The 17,204-nt window shown below is 42.4% G+C and overlaps 1 protein-coding gene across 1 annotated transcript in view; it reads left to right on the top strand.

The window, feature by feature from the left end:
- Window positions 1-707: 707 nt before the first annotated feature.
- ZBTB40 (zinc finger and BTB domain containing 40) overlaps window positions 708-17,204 on the top strand; it is a gene marked incomplete at its 5' end in the record, with an annotated part of 32,780 nt that continues 16,283 nt past the window's right edge. The window contains 8 exons of the mRNA XM_081085515.1: window positions 708-1,392; window positions 1,847-1,980; window positions 8,874-9,066; window positions 9,690-9,832; window positions 14,117-14,309; window positions 16,017-16,153; window positions 16,511-16,712; window positions 17,051-17,184. Coding sequence (XP_080941641.1) covers window positions 708-1,392; window positions 1,847-1,980; window positions 8,874-9,066; window positions 9,690-9,832; window positions 14,117-14,309; window positions 16,017-16,153; window positions 16,511-16,712; window positions 17,051-17,184 — 1,821 coding nt within the window. The remainder of the gene's footprint in view (window positions 1,393-1,846; window positions 1,981-8,873; window positions 9,067-9,689; window positions 9,833-14,116; window positions 14,310-16,016; window positions 16,154-16,510; window positions 16,713-17,050; window positions 17,185-17,204) is intronic.

Genomic DNA, 17,204 nt, shown 5'->3' with positions numbered 1-17,204 from the left:
CTGAGTCCTGAAGCACTCCAACTTGAGAGGTCAAAGTGATACAGAGGGCATCTGACCAGAGGAAACTGAGAAGGCTAGGGAGGTGCTAGGAGAACCAGAGAGCAGGGGCAAGTAGAAATGCACTTACTAGTTAGAGGGAGGCAGTGGTGACTCGTGTGCAATGTTGCCAGTAGGTGGGATAACTGTCAGGACATTGTGTTATAACTGTCTATATATTTGTCTCCTTCAGTTGGCTGAGAACTCATGGATAGCAGGAACACATACAGCTTTGAAAGCAGTGAGATATGGGCATGCCATTTAATGGCTGCTTTCCCTTCGGCTGGTCTCTCAGCCCCTTGCATTTCAGTCTCCTCTGAAAATGGGGAGGATGTAGTATCTTTCCCGTAGAGTTGTTGTGAGGCTTAAATAAGATCATGCAGGTGAAGCACTAAGTATAGTCCTGTTCATGCAGTTAAACACATGACAGTTATCAGCACTATTCATTTTGTATACCTGGCTCAGTGCCCCTTCATATTACGCAACGTTTGTTAATGAATGAATGAATTGCCTTTTTATTGGTTTTGTTTTAATATTTCATTCAAGGCACTTCCCTGTGTGTTGTGAAGTATTAACATGGCCTTTTGGGGTTTCTCTAGGATCTAGTGCTGATCCTCACAAAGCGGGTTCTGGAAGAAGAGGAAGAGACGGCTCGCGGCAGAGCCGATCCGATGGAGCTCCCCAACTACAGCCGGCAGCTGCTCCAGCAGCTCTACACACTGTGCAAGGAGCAGCAGTTCTGTGACTGCACCATTTCCATTGGGACCATTTACTTCAAGGCCCACAAACTTGTCCTGGCCGCTGCCAGCCTCCTCTTCAAAACCCTGCTAGACAACACAGACACCATCTCCATCGATGCGTCCGTGGTGAGCCCCGAGGAGTTCGCCCTCTTGTTAGAGATGATGTACACTGGCAAACTTCCTGTGGGCAAGCACAACTTCTCCAAAATCATCTCTTTAGCCGACAGCCTCCAGATGTTTGACGTGGCTGTTAGTTGTAAAAATCTTCTGAGTAGCCTTGTAAACTGCTCTGTCCAGGGTCAGGTGGTGAGGGATGTCTCCGTGCCACCCTTGGAGTCATTCAGGAAAGAGTCGGAGAAGCCTGAAGTAGAAATCCTTTCTTCAGAGGGTGCGGGAGAGCCTCCTCCTCCCCGGGAGGGTTCCACCCCGGTGAAGGCCGAGACGCAGGAAGCTGTCCCTACGGTTGCACAAGAGATGAGTGTGGGTCCTTCCCCTGCCCAGGAGCTTCAGGGGGATGCAGGCGCGCCAGTGGAGACTCCTCTCACTGCGGAAGTCTGTCCTTCCTCCCCTGTTGTACAAGCCTTCAGTGAGGCAAAGGAGGCCAGCACAGAACCAGGTAATGCACGTGTAATAGTTGTTTTGTAATCTATCCTCCTGTCATCAGTTACTGGATTCAATGACCTTTATGAATTTTTTTGTTTCATTGATAAATTTACCAAAGACCACTGTTAGATAGGATATAAAAATCAATACATTACTCCTACCAGGGCATTCTTCTTGTAAAAGTATCTGTGTTTGTGAGTGTTGAAAATCTGAAGCTGAACTACAGAGCAGAAAAGCAGTATTGGAATAACAGTGCACCATTTTTTATACTTCCCATTACTTTAACCAGGATGAGGATGGCACAAAGAAGGAAGATGTTAGAGACACAGTTTTCTATTCATTGCTCATTACTGGTGTGCTGCATTACTCACAAATGCAGTCTATGACCTGAAGCTTCTCAGCTTAAACTTTTAAAAATCATTTCAAGTAATGAATCACTGATTTTTTTTATTTTGTTTTACATTCAGAGTATGAGACAAAACACTCCCAGATGAATTTTCTTCTAGAAAATGAAAGTATCTTCTCTGACGCACTCTTGGTTACCCAGGATGTTTTAAAAAAACTAGAAGAATGTTCAGAAATTAAAGGTATACAGAAGGAGGTAGGTACTGAGTCTTACTTGCTAGTTTCGTGTTCTCAGGGTACCAGATCCACTTCTAACTTAGGACAGAAATGTGAAAATGCAAAATCCCCCAGAGTTTCAATTTTTTCAAACTATTTTTTTTACATTTATTCCCTAAAGGGTAGTGTTGCAAAAGTATTAGGCAAGATACTTTCAAAACAAAATTGTATTTTGATTAACAGGTGAATCCCACCTTATAACTAATTTTGATTCTTAAGTGATTATAACATTCCCTCCGGTACAAAAAGGATGTAATATAAACTTACCTGGTAAATTGTATCCAATGTTTAGGACTACAGTGGCCATTTTCAGCTATCCAAACAAGAATGGTGGACATTTATTGAACATCTAGTATGCTATGTTTGGAGCATGTGTTATCTCATTTAATCCTCACAAAAATCATCAAGGTGGATACTATGGTATTTTTTAGCCTTGTTTTATGGATGAGGAAACTATCTTAAGGAGATGCTGTAACTTGGCCAAGTCACAGAGCTTGTGAGACTGAGCAAGAATTCAAACTAAGCATTCTAACTTTGAGCTGTTCTCATACATGTTGAGTTAATACTGCCTCCCAAAGAGTAAAAGTGCTGTGTGTATATCATCTATCTATAATAATAAAAGCGTAATTAGACCAGACGACCTTCCAGACGAAGCTGGGACTGCGGGGCTGCAAGGGAAGACCAGGTCCCCAGTGCCAGAGCCGGTGCTGGCAGCCGGGGAAAGGAAGGCCTACTCTTGCATCAATTCGTGCATCATGCCTCTAGTGTATGTGTAAATGTTCAGGAATTAACTGACAAAAAGCTGCCAAATGGTAATCAGGCTCTGTTTCTTAGCCGACTTTTTTTTCTTCAATTCTCAGTGAGACACACACCCACCGACAGGATCCCTCACAACCCAATTCCTCACAACCTTGCAGGATTGATCCCAGGGCCACTTTGGAACTCCCCTTGCTTCCCCTTTCCTCAGCCCTCCCTTCCCAGAGGCGCTGGCAGAGGAGAGGGCACTGCCCCCCAGGCTTCCTCATCCGATTGGTGGGCAGTGTTGTGAGGTCTCCCATGCTGCTGTAGGCGTTTGGTTTTTGTTAGTTACTATTAATCCAATAAATAAATGCCTTCTAATATTTAAATGTATCCCTGATGCATAGTAAATTTTAAAAAAAACAAACACAAAGTCAAGGTCAAGTACTTATTTTAACCATGGTTAATCAACAGTTGGCTCTAAATTATTTTCTTAACAGATAAACTATTTACAAGACTGGGCTAACCCTGAGGACTCTCTTAGGGAGGGTTCAAGTTATAAAACCTGGGTATACTTTGAACCAGTTATGCTGAAGGACATTATGGTTTTATGTTTTTGCACTTGGATGTTCTCTTAACTGTTTAATGCATCATTTTATCACTAGTTTCTTACTTTGATAGCGAGCTATAGTCATACCTCTTTGCTTTTTCTCTTAAGGCTTCCTCTCTTAAGTTTGGATGCAGAGAGCAACGTCATCCCTTAGTCAGGAATACTGAAATGATTAATGATACCTCTATACTTCCTTGAATTGTGTCTTAATGCATTTTTTCCCTCTCACTGGTGCCTAAAAGTATCTGGCACATAAAAGGTGCTCAAAATATTTACAGTTATGGACTCATTTAATATTTTCCCCTCCAATTCTTGTCCTAATCTTTTGATGGCAATAGCATTACTGGTACTTTGAAAGAACACCGAATCACTGCTGGCGATCATTATAGGCTTATGTTATTACTTCCTCGGTTTTAGAGGTTAGAGTAAGAGCTCTACACACCATTTGGTGGTTGTATTTAAAATTGATTCTGTTATATTCTGTAATAAATCTTCCTGCTGCAGAAAGAAAAAGGAAAAAGATACTTCAGGAACATAAGATTAAATTAAATAAAATAGAGCGTTAGGGAGGTACTGCTTTCTTCGGCCCTGCACTTCTCTCTCTTTTTACTTGCTTTTAGACAGCTTTATTGAGGTATGATTAACATATAGTAAACTGCACATACTAGTTATTAAAGTATGCGGTTTGACAATTCTTGAAACCTGGAACCATCACTATACAATCAAGATAGTGAAGAGCCTGCCACTTCTAAAAGTTTTAGTTCCCTTGGTAACCCCTCCCTCCTCCTCCTTCCACTCGCCTATGACCAGGTAGCACTGATCTGCTTTCTGCCACTGTAGTTAATTTGCATTTTCTAGAATACTCTAGAAATGGAGTCATATAGTCTGAATTCCTTTGGTCTGGCTTCTTTCACTCAGCATACTTATTTTGAGGTTGCATGTTCATTCCTTTTTACTGCTGAGCAGTGTCCATTGTATGGATATGCAGTTTATCCAGCGCTGCTAGCCTGTGACCTTGAGCAACTTCATCTAAGCCATTGGTTCTCAACCTTCCTAATGCCGCTACCCTTTAATACAGTTCCTCATGTTGTGGTGACCCTCAATTTCATTGTTACAAATTGAACATAATTAAAGCATAGTGATTAACCACAAAAACAATATGTAATTATATATGTGTTTTCCGATGGTCTTAGGTGACCCCCTGTGAAAGGGTCGTTCGACCCCCCAAAGGGGTCGCGACCCACAGGTTGAGAACCGCTGACTAAGCCTTTATTTTCTAATTGGTAAAATGGGAATGTTACCACCTATATCTCAGAATCTTGGTGAAATTAAGGTTATTTATATGAAAGTCATACTAAAATGCCAGGCACATAAAAGGACTCAGTAGGTGTAACTGTTGTTTGTTATACATTAACACAGCCTTTTTAGACATAGTTGATCTTAAAACCCCCTTTTCACCTCATGCCTTTTTTTTTCTTTTTCCAAAACAAAACATTTTCATCTTAGCTCCAATGACATTTTTACCATCTTTCCCCAAAAACATTTCTAGGGCACAAAATAGATTCATAATTGTTTAATTAGATACATTTTATATGTTGTGAACATAATGGCTAATATTTGTACACACTGTTCTATTTACTGTGCCGCATTCATAATATACCAACTTCACCTCATGCCTTTCATATCCTGGTCCCACGGTCATTTACTCCACACGAGATGGTTTGCTGTCACTTTAGGAATAATTTGCGAGTCATGTTTTCAAATAGGTGCCATTCCCATCTTGGAAGTAGCTTCCTGGTCTGCAGGTGTAGTGTCTCATACAAGGCCGCCACCTCTACAACAGTTCAGTGTATATAAAAATCACTGAGGGCTTGTTAAAATGTACACCTCCAGACCACATTTCCAGGGAGGCTGATTCCTAGGTTGTGGTAGAACTTGGACACCTCCCTCTTTAACAACTTCCCTGTGGGATGCTGTTTGGTATCTCTCAACCACATTGGAGAAGCACTGCTGGAAAATTAATGGCTCACAGAATTCTTAGTGTCTGATGGCAGATGTCAGTGTCTCTGCTGACATTTCTTAAACTTTTGAGGGGTCACTGAATATCCATTTTTCCCAAGGGTTACTCTTTGCTTTCCTCTTGATTCAGCAGATATTTACTGAGCAACTGGTATGTGTCAGACATTGAGCTGGTTGCTAGGAAAACAAACCTAAGACTAGATCCTATCCTTATAGGATGTCCTAAAAGCAAAGAAATCTGCCTCGTGTGATTTGGGGGGGAATATACACAGAAGCCACCAAACTGTAAGACATCAGTGTTTAATCCTTGGACTGGCTGGCGTGGCTCAGTGGTTGAGTGTCGACCTATGAACCAGGAGGTCACAGTTGGATTCCTGGACAGGGCACATGCCTGGGTTGTGGGCTTGATCCCCAGTAGGGGGTGTGCAGGAAGCAGCCTATCAGTGATTCTCATCATTGATGTTTCTATCTCTCCCTTCCTCTCTGAAATGTATTTAAAAATTAATTTATCCTTAGATGTGTCATTGTAAGACTTGATTTAAGGCTTATGAGTGATGTTCTGGTTGAGGTGGACCAGCCTGTACCTTTCCTGAGAAACAGATCCAGGCTGCGGAGCTGGCCTGGATTGAGTTTAGGAAGGACACCATGAACCAGTGTCCTGATTATTTTATTTCCTGAGGTAAATGATGAAAGGTGGCAAAGCCATTCCCTGAGCCATGATTGCGGCAACATGAGAGGAGGGCGGGTTGTTTGAATTATGTGAAACCAAAGCCAACACTGATTACGGAGAAGTGCGTTGGGTGCTGGGATGAGGATGCGTCTTCTGCCCGTCTTTGTGTTCCGTCCCCTACCCATTAGAAAAAGCAGGAACTGACCTACGAGGCTTTCTGGCTGAGCGTAGTAAAATCTTTATTTAAAGGCAAACTCAGGCTTTTTTTCAGCTTTTACACTAGAACGTTTCATTGTCTTCTTAATTGTGTGTATAGCAAAGTGAGCCTTTCACTAGAATAAAGAGATTCCCTTTCTACTATTGATTTCCTTGCTGTTTGAGCCACTTTTCACCTAACGTTCTGGAAAGACTCCCAAAACTGAGAATGTAGTAGCATTTTTTTCTCCTTCAGCTTTGTTTCAAAGGCAAACAAGTCTTGTTACCTGTGAGAATCTAATGTTTCAGCCACATCACTGCTTTGGAGGTTTGTCAGAAAGTGCAGGTCTGTGCTGTGTGGACCGGTCACTGACAGAGTAGGCTGACCCTCTTGAAAAGTGAGTTAATAGGATTTACTTTGTAGGTCTATGAGAGATGAAAATACGTTTTTCCCCCAGATCTCCTCTGTGCTAATTATCCAGTCTAAGATATGCTGCATAGACAGAAGGGCTAGTGGTGTTGTAGCAAGGAAATTTCATTCAGGTAAGCATTTATTAAGCACCTACTATGTACCAATCTCTACTAATCATTGAGACCAAGCGGAATGCTGCAGGTTGTCTAGATACTACTGCACAGTGTTCACAGTGATGTTGAATCTGGAAGTCCAGTAGAATCCAGTCTAAATGGATTTGGTCACACTCAAAATCTGGGAGGTGGAACTGGGTAAAGAGGGTGCCAGGTCAGTGAGCTCAGTGTTGTTTTTTTCCAGACTCCTCTACTCACTTGCCATGTGACGTTGGGTGGGTGACTTCACCTCTCTGACTCATTTAACTGGTCTTGATCATGCTCCTGGGACTGATGTGTGGAGAAAGGAGATGGCACATGTGCACAGTCGGGGGTGGTCTGTATCATGACTGCTCTCAGCATTTAGGGGTGCCATGAGCAAATAAGAATATAGTGTAACCCAAACAAACCTGAAGGCTAACAGTTGGGAAAACAAGTAAATTCAGTTAAAAGAATTGTGTAAGGGGAAGATTAAATGTTTTATCACATATAATTGAGAGAAAGGAAACTGTCTCGTCTTTACTGTACTCACATAAAAATGCTTTGGTTACACATGTGACTGTGAATTTATATGAATTTACTAAGGTATAGTACCTTTAACACTAAGAATCAAAGGAGTGCCAAATGTTTGGCTAAAGAACAGAACTCTGTTTGGGTTCATGTCTTGGAGTCTGTTACATGGTAGCAATCAATGAGCCCCAGCCTGTAGCAATATGTGACACCCTTCTGTTGAGGCAGACACACTATTTCAGAAAAGAGCTCACTCCACTGTGGAGCCCCAGGCAGTGCAGGGGACTGGTGGAGTAACAGTTTATGAATGCTGGCTCTGGTACTGGTCCCCAGTAGGTTCTGGAAGAAAGAGCAGAGAGCAGGGCCATCCAGGCAACTCACTGCTCCCTCCTGGCCCTTTCAGCAGCCCACCCCTCCTTCTCTTCCCAGATGGTCACCCTAGCGTCACTGCTGAGCAATGAAGTTAACAAATGTTTTAATTTCACTGCTGAGTAGTTCTGCAGAGGAGGAGACAGCAGAGAGGATAATGAGAAGCACATCAGATGCCACCACTGATGAAAGCTTCTCTTCCCCAGTGGCTCCAGTGATAATGCCAGACAAATTGGATGCTGAGAAAGGTGGATTTGGGCTATTCCGAGAGCTTCGGGTGCACAAAGCTGGCCAAGTATAGAATGAGATAGCTATATGCCATTTAATTATGATGTGCTAAAGGAAGGGAAAATAAAGAGAAAGAAACATGTTTACTCAGGGCATTAGCGATGAGTGAGTCTCTCTTAGTTATCTATTGCTGTGTAACAAATTACTCTAAAGTTTATCAGCTTAAAAGAACAAACATTTATAACCTCACTGTTTCTGTGGGTCAGGAATCCAGGCCTAGCTTAGCTGACTGAGTCCCTGGCTCAGGGTCTCACAGGGCTGCCATCAAAGTGTCAACCAGGGCTGCCGACATCCTAGGGCTCGGCTGGGAGAGTGTCTCTCTAAGCTTAGTCACATGACTGTTGGCCGGCTTCAGAGCCACTTCCAAGCTCACTCACTGATTGTTGGCCAGAGAATTTAACTCCTTGCGCTCCGTCGTCAGCTCACAACATGGCTGCTCGCATCAGAGCAAAGACGGCACACACTTAGGCAAGGTGGAAGTCACAGTGACCTCATCTCAGAAGTGGCATCCATTATCTTTGCCTATTACCTTCCTTAGTTGTTAGGGCCAACCCAAGGGCATGAGTGCCTGGAGGCAGGGCTATTGAGAACCATTTTAGAGGCTGCCTACCTCAGGTCCCTACTGCTGTCAGGGAAAAGGCATTCTACAGAGAGTGTCGACCAGCTAACAAAAACCTGAAGGGTTGAATATGTGTGACTAGAGGGGATGAAGCATTCAATTGGTGTCTGAATCTTATTTATTATTTTTAAAATAGGGACAAGATAAGTTCATGGTAGTTACTCTAGTAACCGACGTGGAAGGCTGAAAAGGAGTGGTCAGAAAGTGCTGAGGGCCTTACTTGCCAAACCCAAGAAGCGTGGGGTTCCTGCGTCTGGCTCATCTCTCTTTCTGGGTACTTGTGTTCCGTAGACCATGATGGGATGTCTTGTGGGTGCAGAAGGACATTCAGCATTCCAGAGAATCCTGGATAAAGTAAGAGATGAGAGCCTGGATGTTCCGACTGTTGTGTCCCTGCTGAGGCTGTACCAGGATGCTAATCCTGCAGTGAAGACAGCACTGTCAGGTGGAAAGCCAGAGGATGGGGAAGCCGTGCAGCCAGGAGGTAGGAGAAACCCATCCACCTGGGTCGCCCAGTGTTATTCTGGGCAGATGCTATGAAGTTTGCTCCAGTGACTCATTTCTTCAGTGGCCTAGCTATTGTTAAGTGATTTTCACGTAAATTATACAGGTAACTCCGGAAGCTGCATGTTAAATATGTACAAGCTAAATTGGAGACTCCAGTTCTCTCCCCTTGTGTGCTACACTAGTCTGACACCTTGAGGTTGGAGACTGCCATCAGTGTTCTCTGCCCTTCAAAAAGCCACACACCCTCCTCGATGTGAAGAGCCCAGGGTGATGAGCTGGTTCGCTGACAGCACTTTTAAAGGCTGCAGCTTGTCTCATTGGGGTTTGGTACAAAGCAGTGGCCTTGCCAACCAGAAGTTAACCTCTGGCTGGCTCTGCGGCTTTGTGTTTCGACAGATAAATGAAACACTTTTCCTTTCATACAATTTAAACAGAATAATAAAGTATTTTCCTCTCCAAAAAGCGAGATTCTGCATTTGGGTCCTCGGAATAGGCCGAGAATCACTTTGCTATTCTGTTAGATCTCTCTTGACAAACCATGCTGTCATTTTCTTCAAATTGACCGGCTTCTCCTGTGCGTCTCTAACTCTTTCTCCCCAGGGAGCACAGGAGCGGGAAAGACCTTGTCCGCTCTGTTACTAGAACACAAAGAGGACCTGATCCAGTGTGTAACCCAGCTGAGACCTATTATGGAGTTCCTGGAAACAGCCACAGAGGAATTCCTGCCCGGCACTGAGAAAAGGGTAACTGTCGAGTGTCTCTCCTCCCTTCTGAATTTATAAAGCACTGTGTGTTTTTAAACTTCTTTTGCGGCCTGTAGCAGTTTTTGCCTTGCAGTATTTTTGTACATACTACATAGTAAGCCCCTTGAAGTTCAGGTTCTTGATTCATGCCTCTGTATCCTTGCAGCAACGGCCTTGTGCATTGTAGTTGTACATTAAATGGGTAGGTGTACAGTGGATGGATATTCCTGCTCTGATCAGTGAGTTTTTGTTATAAAATAGTTGTCCCAAGAATTGAAGTGTCTAGGTATATTTGTAATTATTATGACACTTTTTCCTCTTTAAAGAAATGATATACTGTTCATCTGTAGAAAACGGGGAAAAAAGAAAAGAAAGGAAAAAATTCAAATATCCCGCCATCCCATCACTCAGAGACGAGTGCTGCTAACCCTGCCTAGTGTGTGCTCCTCTTTTCTCATCTGAGTCTCCTTGCACGGGGTTATCAGACAGTTTTTTAACTGTTTTGTTTAATGTATTGTGACTACCTCTCCTTACTTCAGTATGGATTTTGGTAGCTGTATTGTACTGTCTAATGGACATACCATAATTCATTAATTCTTTATTGTTGGGCATTTGCTCCCAATATTTTGCTGTTGTAAATGATGTTTCAGAGAACCCCCTGGCACATAATCTTGCATACTTCTGAAATCCTTTCCTTAGAATAATTTTAGGAAGTGGGATTTTGAAATAGTATAAAATTTTTCAAGTGCTTGGTATATGTTGTCAGTTGCCCTTCAGGAAGGTTATACCGATTTACTCTCCCACCAGCCAGCTACTAAAATCCTCATACAACTGCTGGCATGACTTCTCAAGTCAACTAGATAACTGTATTTGGTGGTGTTATTGATTTCAACTTTGTGCTAAAAATATTTTTATGTCTGGAAGGAAGCAATAGGAACAGAGAACTTTTGTGGCATCAATTCTTTGTGGGAAATGGCTTAAATGTTTAGGGGAGAAAGTATTTACGAATCACTGGTGTGATGGCTAAGCACTGGATGAATAGTGAGACTGGATTCTAGAGTTTCTTTTTCTCAGTAATCTTGTATTGCTAATGTTTCATATAAAATGGGAATAATCTTTAATCTCAAAATTGTGTTTTGCAAATTATTTATATGTTTAAAATTTTAACTTCTTTAAACTTCTTAGAAAAAGATAATACATACACAAAATAATATTAAAATTAAACCCCTGTTTTATCCTTAGACTTCAGATTAAGTATAATTTCTGGCACTCAAAGTAAGTTGCTTATGCTAGAGGCACCTGATACCCTTAGTGATTCCATTCGATTACTCATTCAAACCTTTTCCTTAATAGCTGGATTGGATGTGTCCTCCGAACTGTTTCATTATCTTGGTAAAACAGCATTGATAGGGAGAGCCCAAACTCAGCCTCATTGTGTGCTGCACGGCAGACCATGCTGTCATTTTCTTCTGTCATTTTCAGTTAACTTGACAGAAAGGGCTGAAGCAGAAGAACTTAAATTAGTAATAAATTACAAAAAACACTTCTTAGGATTGGGGTTCCACCAGAGCCTCATTAAGCTACTCCTTTTCACGAAGATTGAAGCAAAATAATAAAGTAGGTGTGTAGAGGTGAATGTTGATCAAATAGCCGCAGTGACCCTAAATGGTTTGGCTCAGTGGCTAGAGCATCAGCCTGTGGACTGAAGGGTCCCAGGTTCGTTCGATTCCTGTCAAGGGCATGTACCTTGCTTGCAGGCACATCCCCAGTAGGGGGTGTGCAGGAGGCAGCTGATCGATGTTTCTCTCTCATCTATGTTTCTAACTCTCTGTCCTTCTCCCTTCTTCTCTGTAAAAAATCAATAAAATATATTTTAAAAAAACAACAGCAAATAGCTACAGTGTTTTACATCACGTGAAACCTGCACGCAGGCCTTCAGAGCTTTTTTCTGCTATGGAATGATGCCAATCACAGGCACCATGGCCCTTACCTGTATGTATCTCGGGTTCTGCAAGAAATGGGAATAGGAATATCTTCAGGATTGGAGACATACAAAAACAGTAATCATATAGCTGCCATGTACTTACTGCTTGCTGTGTGCCAAGAAGTATGCTGAGCACCTTTTAAGTTTATAAACTCTACCTTCACAGCAACTTTATGAAGCTATGGATATTACCCTAATTTTAAAGATGAAGAAACAGGCGCTTAAGAAGGTTAAACAGCTCACCCAAAGTCACAGCTGCTTGTAGCCAGTACTGGAACCCAGACTTCTCAACAAAGCACATTCTCTTAGCCACTGTGCATACTGCTGCTAATAATACCAGTAGCTACTGTCATTTATTCACAATCACAGATGTCCTAGGGGTTATGCTAGGCTCTCCAAACAGCAACTTCATTCTAGACGTCGTTTAAGGATGGTGCAAGAGGTGATACACTTACCTTTTTTGCATATGAGGAAAATAAGGTTCAAAGAATGAAATATCTTGCCCAAGCTCACATAGGCAATAAATTTTAGACCTGGGGTTCAAACTAGGCCTATCTGGCTTGAAAACCCATTCCTACTCTTAAAGTAACTGGTTTCCTCATTGTGTACCAGGTTATTGCTTCGAAATAAAGTGATAGCACTGAAATCAATATGGGTTTTAGATACAAGCCCTTAAACTTTAAATTATGATTCATTTAGTAGAAATCTAAGATACATTAGACCAGTAATGGCGAACCTATGACACACGTGTCAGAGGTGACACGCGAACTCATTTTTTTGGTTGATTTTTCCTTGTTAAATGGCATTTAAATATATAAAATAAATATCAAAAATATGTCTTTGTTTTACTATGGTTGCAAATATCAAAAAATTTCTATATGTGACACGGCACCAGAGTTAAGTTAGGGTTTTTCAAAATGCTGACACACCGAGCTCAAAAGGTTCACCATCACTGCATTAGACCTTAAAGAGAATGACTATGTGGTGTACTGGCAAGGAATATGACAACTTATTTATAATATATCTATTTAATGTATATAATATAAATTTTCCTTTCACATATATAAAACCAATTTTTTAAAGTATATTCTTACTGATTTCAGAGAGGGAGAGAGAGATAGAAACATCAATGATGAGAGAGAATCATTGATCGGCTGCCTCCTGCACACCCCCCACTGGGGATCAAGCCCACAACCCAGGCATGTGCCCTTGACCAGTATCTTACCCAGGACTCTTCAGTCTGCAGGCTGATACTCTATCCACTGAGCCAAACCAGGTAGGGCAAACCAATTTGTTTTTATAGCAAAATTAATTATTTTAAACTGGGAATTAATTTGATGGTAGCATACGCTGGTGTGCTGCTGTGAATGATGCTGGACGGTTTCTCCTGAGATCTGGTACTATCCCAAAGGAAAGCTCAAAATTTAGTTACTGTGAACCTGTAGATTACATACTGAAATAATCCCCTGCATTATCAGTTCCATAAGAGCCAAGTTATGCATATTGAGTTGTAAATCCATCAGAAAACAGTTCTGTTGTAATAGAAAATATCTGTAAGATAGATGTCATCTGTTTGATTTTTCATCCTTTTGCTTGGGCCCCGTGCACGCTTGACTCAGAACACACTTTAACAGGAAGAACAGATGAAGATATGGGTGATGAATGGAGCTGGAATATGAGGTGGTTGGGAATGAGAAGGATAGACAGCAAAGAATCCACCAAAAACTAATCCAAAAAATGTACTTTAAGTCTTATTTTGAAGGGCACAGACTAATATATAAATTATCTGGGTATTCAAAATGCTATACAAATAAAGTAAAAGGAAGTAAAATAATAGAATTGCATTAAAATTGCAACTTATACACTGTCGTGTACTTTACTAACCAGAAATTGAAAAACGCTGTAACTGTATTAATTAATTGCCAATCTGTTTCTCAGTCTTGGTGTCTGAACAAACTGAATCTAAAGAATCAGATTAGATGTAAGCTACTTGCTCTGCCATGTAGGCCCAGTGGAAGAATATTTTCACAAAATGCAAACTGTTGGAGGCAAAGAATGTACACACACCTGCCACTGAGAAAGATTGGTTTTCATAGAGCTATTTGTTGGGAGAATTCTTTGGATTTTTATTGAAGCAGAATAAGGAAGAGACTTTGACAAAAGTAACACCAGAGAGCAGCAGAGGGAGGGCCTGGAGACAGGGCATCTGGTGATACCAGCCGGCTGGCTTTTCCAGTGGTGCGACAGAGACTTCTAGAATTGCCAGTAACTGGTGTCTGGTTGATTGCTCGCCACCGCAGGTGATTCTGAATTGCTGTGAGAGCGGAATACCCAAGGAGACAATAGAAAAGTTGTTGCACAGAATGTCTGAGGAGAGGACCCTGACTGCGGAGAGTTTGGTAAAAGTCCTTCAGGCTGTGAAAATGGCGTTCCCGGACTTGGGCCTCCTGCTGGAGAATTTGCAGAAACTAGCCCCTTTGCCGAGCACCCCAGGTATTGTTAATTGCTGGCTCTCTGGACTGGAACCGCTCCTACAAAAAATTAAAACTTAAACATGCTTTAGTGCCATGCTGGGGAGCAAGATAATGTTAAGAAATGCCATTGCAAAACAGGAACTAGCTGTCACAAATCAGTGATCCTAATATTGCTGGAGTTAAGATCTGGAATCTGAGAGTCATTCTTTTCTCTTAAGCTCCCTCATGATGTTCCAGTGGTGCAGGGTTTCTTCAGGTGTGGCTTTCCCAGGATGTCACGTGTCATCAAATGGGCTCACAAGGCTCACGATTTTGACACATCATGTTGACAAATGTGAGCAGTAAAAACTCAAATCTTGACTTCCCCATTCCCACTGAGTACTGTTTGGTTCCAGCAGCCCTCTCCTGTCCATTCAGTTCGGGGCAGTGAGTCCATATTCCATCCTTAGAAAAACACCCACTCTCGCCAGTTCTCCCCTGTCTTAGAGCACTGGAAACTAGATGGTTTTCAGAAAAAGCATATTTGGGAAGTGAGAACTTTTTTTTCTAGCTTTTAAAAGTAATATATACTTATACAGACTTGAACAGTTTTAAAAATAAAGAAAAACCCTAAAACCCTACGATTTGATTATATCAATATTTACACATTGTCATATTTTAATCTGTCAATTATTTGTACAGTGTTGAGATACTCTACCAAACGGTATAATTTTTCTCAGTTAACAGTATAATATAAACATTCTCCCCCATTACAAAAACCTCCCTATAGTCCTGTTTTTTAAGGCTAGGTAGTTTCCATTCATAAGGATGGATATGATATTCATGCCCTTGTTTGGGTACACATGTAGCATAATGGTTAAGACTGTCAAGACTACTCATTTTGTAGCTGTGACCCTGAGCTAGAGACTTAAGCTTTCTGAACCTCATTCTCTCCCCTGTGAAATAAAGATAAGAAAGATACCTGTCACATTCGTTTTTGTGGCTACCATGAGATTATATATGTAAAACATTTAGCACAGTGCCTAGCATATAATAGGCACTCATAAATAAATATTCGTTATTGTCTTCATTGTCACAACCACCACAAGTTATACAGTGACAATACCTTGATCCCCAGAAGCAGAATTATTGGACCAAAAAGGAGAATAAATTTTTAAATATCAGCAAAGCTAATGGAAATGCCTGGTGGTGTTGATTTTCCTTTATTTTCAAATAAATATGACCTCTTAAAAGAGAGCATCTAGCAAATTGGCTCAAGGGGCATGTAAACAGAACGGTGGGTCAGCTTCACTACCACAGCCTTGGCTCATGCCTGCCTGTGTTTTGACCACCACATGGATCCTCTACCTCAGCCTTGATAAGCAACACCCCTTGAATCTGTTCATCTGAATCTGTTACAGGTGAAGCCTTCTAATTACTCCCTTCTCACCCCACTCCCTCCCCCAGCCCACTGAGCAGTCGCTAGCTTCTGCCACGGGGCACTAACTTCAAAGGCTTAATGGTCTGTGACCCTGCACACCGAGTGATGGAGTGTAGACTGAAGGACATCGGAGCATGAGCACATGCACGAGGCCTAAGCCAGGAGCTGAGCTCCTCTCCAGAGGAGACTGTGCCCTTGTGCTGACTTCTCTCCTCCTCTCTCATTTAACTCCCTGGTCCTCCACAGGAGAAGCCCCCAAGGAGCCGTGTTCTACCGAACATTATTGTTTTGCTAATATCCTTACAGTGCAAGCGAGCCCTGAAGATTACGGGACTGAGCTATTGAGACGGTATCACGAAAACCTCTCTGAGATTTTCACAGACAACCAGATGTTATTAAACATGATCCCGCACCTGAAGAGTTTAGCCCCTGGAGAAAGAGAGGTAAGAGAGGGGTCGGGGGAGGGGGTGTAAAATGAGAAAGTAGAGGAAAAGATGAATTTTTTGAAGGTATTTATATTTTATATGAATATACACACACAGCCATGTTGAGAAATGCTAAGGGGTCAGTAGAGGAGAAATAGAAGGTGACTCCGTTCCTGAGGCGGCGTGACAAGTAGGTTAGCTGTAATTTCTGCAGTAACAGGGGAGGCCCTCAACAGGAGGCATGAAGAACTTCGTTATGTACAGAACCTCTCAGGTAGAGAGTGAAGGTGCTGAGAAACTCCTCCCATAGGCACAGGCCCCGGGACGCAGTGGCCAGGAAGCCCCTCACGCGTGTGTTTGTGCTGCCTCTTGAAGGTCATGGAGACGCTGGTGAAACGTGACTCTGGTTCGGGTGGTTTCAGTTCTTTGATGTCAGCAGTTCTAGAAAAGCAGACTCTCTCCGCGACAGCCGTGTGGCAGCTGCTGCTGCTGGTTCAGGAGACAAAGGCCTGCCCGCTGAGCCCGCTCATGGAGGAAATGCAAAGGGAGCCGGGCGCCGGCGCTTTCTTCCGGGCAGGTAGGACCCGACCTGCTCGTGACCGTCCCCACTAGAAGTTACTGTCAGCCAATAGCAGGAGCTCTCTTATGGCAGCCTCCACAGCCCTCCCTTTAGAAATAAGGATGAGTCATTTTGTTTCAGGATACAAACCTTTTAACATAAAAGATGCAGTAAGTATTCTAAGCTTATATTGGGAATTATACTCTGAGTGCCATTTTCCTTGCCCACCCCTAGCTGGGAGACAAGTGACGTGTATTCTCATTATGAAGAGTTGAGTTGAGAAAAGGTTAAGAGAATTTCAGAGCCCAGAACGGTGCTCATCGTTTACTAATGGTTCTCAACCCCCTTTCTTCCAGTGACCACCCCAGAAAGTGCCGCCTTACGAACCATCCTGAGGCACCGCACAGTGATCCTGGAGGCCATCCAGCACACGCTTGAACTCAAGGGCTTGACCTCAGAGGAAGAGCGCCTGGCGGAGGCTGTGAGAGAGGTGTGGTGGGAATTAAAAAC

This window comes from Myotis nattereri (assembly GCF_964212035.1).
Source record: "Myotis nattereri genome assembly, chromosome: 3".
In the NCBI taxonomy this organism is placed as follows: Eukaryota; Metazoa; Chordata; class Mammalia; order Chiroptera; family Vespertilionidae; genus Myotis; species Myotis nattereri.
Note: the sequence above shows the minus strand (reverse complement) of the source record. Positions and strands in the feature narration are given on the sequence as shown.